The 2,366-nt window shown below is 40.2% G+C and overlaps 1 protein-coding gene across 1 annotated transcript; it reads left to right on the forward strand.

The window, feature by feature from the left end:
* Positions 1–1,248: 1,248 nt before the first annotated feature.
* On the forward strand, positions 1,249–2,096 carry LOC128125506 (NADH dehydrogenase [ubiquinone] flavoprotein 2, mitochondrial-like). The gene has a single exon (XM_052762968.1). The coding sequence runs from the start codon at positions 1,596–1,598 to the stop codon at positions 2,040–2,042; it is 447 nt and encodes a 148-aa protein (XP_052618928.1). The 5' UTR covers positions 1,249–1,595; the 3' UTR covers positions 2,043–2,096.
* Positions 2,097–2,366: the final 270 nt, after the last annotated feature.

The following is a 2,366-nucleotide window of genomic DNA, read 5'->3' on the forward strand; positions in this document are numbered from 1 at the left end:
CATTTCTTTTTGAGATATTGCATTAGTAAAATACTGTCCTCCCACTCTCAGGAGTCTAATTATCACAGCCATGTAATCTGTTAAGAGAGGGATCAAAGTGTTCAGTTTTTTAGCATGTGGTTTTCTAGGATAGGGTTTCCTAAATGCCCAAAATTGACTAAAGTACAGAAGAAAAATACATAGGCTGGAGAGATGGTTCAGGGGTTAAGATCCATGACAGCTTTTATAGAAGAACCTAGGTTCAATTCCCAGCACCTACATGGTGGCTAACACCCATAACTATAACTCCAATTCTGGGGGATCCAGAACACTCTTCTGGCCTCTTCAGACACTGCACACACATGGTACACAGACATACATGCAGGCAAAACACTCATACTTATAAAATAAAAATAAATCTTAAAAAATTTTAAACATTCATGTCTTGAAAACAAAACAAAACAAAACAAAACAAAATAAAAGCCGGGCAGCGGTGCCGCCTTTAATCCCAACACTTGGGGGGCAGAGGCAGGTGGATCTCTGTGAGTTTGAAGCCAATTTGGGCTACAGAGTGAATTCCAGGAAAGGTACAAAGCCACCTATAGAAACCCTGTCTCAAAAAAAAAAGTTTTTTTTTTTTTTTTTTTTTTTTTTTTTTTTTTTAAATATCTGATCATTGCACCTAGAGTAAGTAATGTTGGCAAATCAGCTAGTGGAGGTCTTTTGTCATGTATCTTCCTTCCTCCATGCACAGAACCCAACTTCAACCAAGGTTTGGCCTACAGAATCTGTTCTAATGTCCAGCTCTGTTGTCGAAAGTTTCTCAGTCCCACTTGGCCCTGAGGTGCAGACTAATTGCTCCGACTGCTTATAAAATAATCACACAGAGGCTTATGTTAATTACAAGCTGTATGGTCTATGGCCCCAGCTTATATTAGCTAGTTCTTTCAAAGTACTCAACCCATTCCTATTAATTTATGCCTTGCCATGTGGCTTCATGGCTTACCAATACTTTAACATCTTCTTTCTTGGGTGGCTGGATTGCATCTCTCCTGACCATAACCTTCTTCATCTCCATCTTTAGTTTTAATGTAATGCCTAACCTTATTCTGCCTTGCCATTGGCCAACCAGTTTTATTTATTAACCAATGAGAGCACTGTATGTTAACAGCATGCAGAATGACATTCCATAGCACTTCCCCTTTTCTGTTGAATCAAAAAGGAAGGCTTCGGTTCTCCTTGGTGCTGTGGGCCCGGGCGGCTGGCCTCAGCCCTCAGTGGCCTTAGCAGCTCTGCTGCAACAGAAGTAGAAGCATGCTGGAGAAAATGCTGACATGCTTGGTGAAGGCGTGCTGAGTTCCTTCAGGCCTAGATAAAGGGAAGACATGCAAGGAATTTGCATAAGACAGCTGTACAAAATGGTGCTGGAGGAGCCTTATTTGTGCATAGAGATACTCCTGAGAATAACCCAGATACTCCATTTGATTTCACACCGGAAAACTGTAAGAGGATAGAGGCAATAGTGAAAAACTACCCAGAAGGGCAATAAAGCAGCAGCTGTGCTCCCAGTCCTGGATCTAGCCCAAAGGCAGAATGGATGGTTGCCCATATCTGCTATGAACAAGGTGGCAGAAGTTTTACAAGTACCTCCAATGAGAGCATACAAAATAGCAACTTTTTATACAACGTATAATCGAAAGCCAGTTGGAAAGTACCATATTCAGGTCTGCACTACTACACCATGTATGCTTCGAGATTCTGACAGCATATTGGAGACCCTTCAGAGAAAGGTGGGAGAGACTACCCCTGACAAGATGTTCACACTCATAGAAGTGGAGTGTTTAGGGGCCTGCATAAATGCACCAATGGTTCAAATCAATGACAACTACTATGAGGATCTAACACCCAAGGATAATGAAGTGATTATTGATGAACTCAGAGCTGGGAAAGTTCCAAAGCCTGGGCCAAGGAGTGGGCGCTTCTGTTGTGAGCCAGCTGGAGGCCTCACCTCTTTGACTGAACCACCCAAAGGACCTGGCTTTAGTGTGCAAGCAAGCCTTTAACTTATACTCATCTGTAAACAATGTCACTAGAGAAATAAACTATGGACCTGTTTACACAGAAAAAAAAGGAAGGTTTTACCTTTAACATAGTAAAATTACATATAACAAAACAGTTATCAAGTAAGAATTACCGTTACAATATCTAGTATATTTGTATTTGGTAAAATTAAAGAAAATATCCTATCATCTATCCTATATTTGTGAGTCTAAAGTTTTAGATCTACTTTACCTTTTATTATAACTAAGGAAAAGTATAATTATACCTATCTGCTGGGGATGTCTTTCTGTACATTGTGAATATATGTTGTTCCTACTGGATAATAA

This window comes from Peromyscus californicus, unplaced genomic scaffold (assembly GCF_007827085.1).
Source record: "Peromyscus californicus insignis strain IS unplaced genomic scaffold, ASM782708v3 Scaffold_4__1_contigs__length_199733344, whole genome shotgun sequence".
Lineage (NCBI taxonomy): Eukaryota > Metazoa > Chordata > Mammalia > Rodentia > Cricetidae > Peromyscus > Peromyscus californicus.

Bases quoted from the DNA above. Each gene is read 5' to 3' on its own strand.
- LOC128125506 (XM_052762968.1), top strand. From the start codon at position 1,596: ATGAACAAGGTGGCAGAAGTTTTACAAGTACCTCCAATGAGAGCATAC.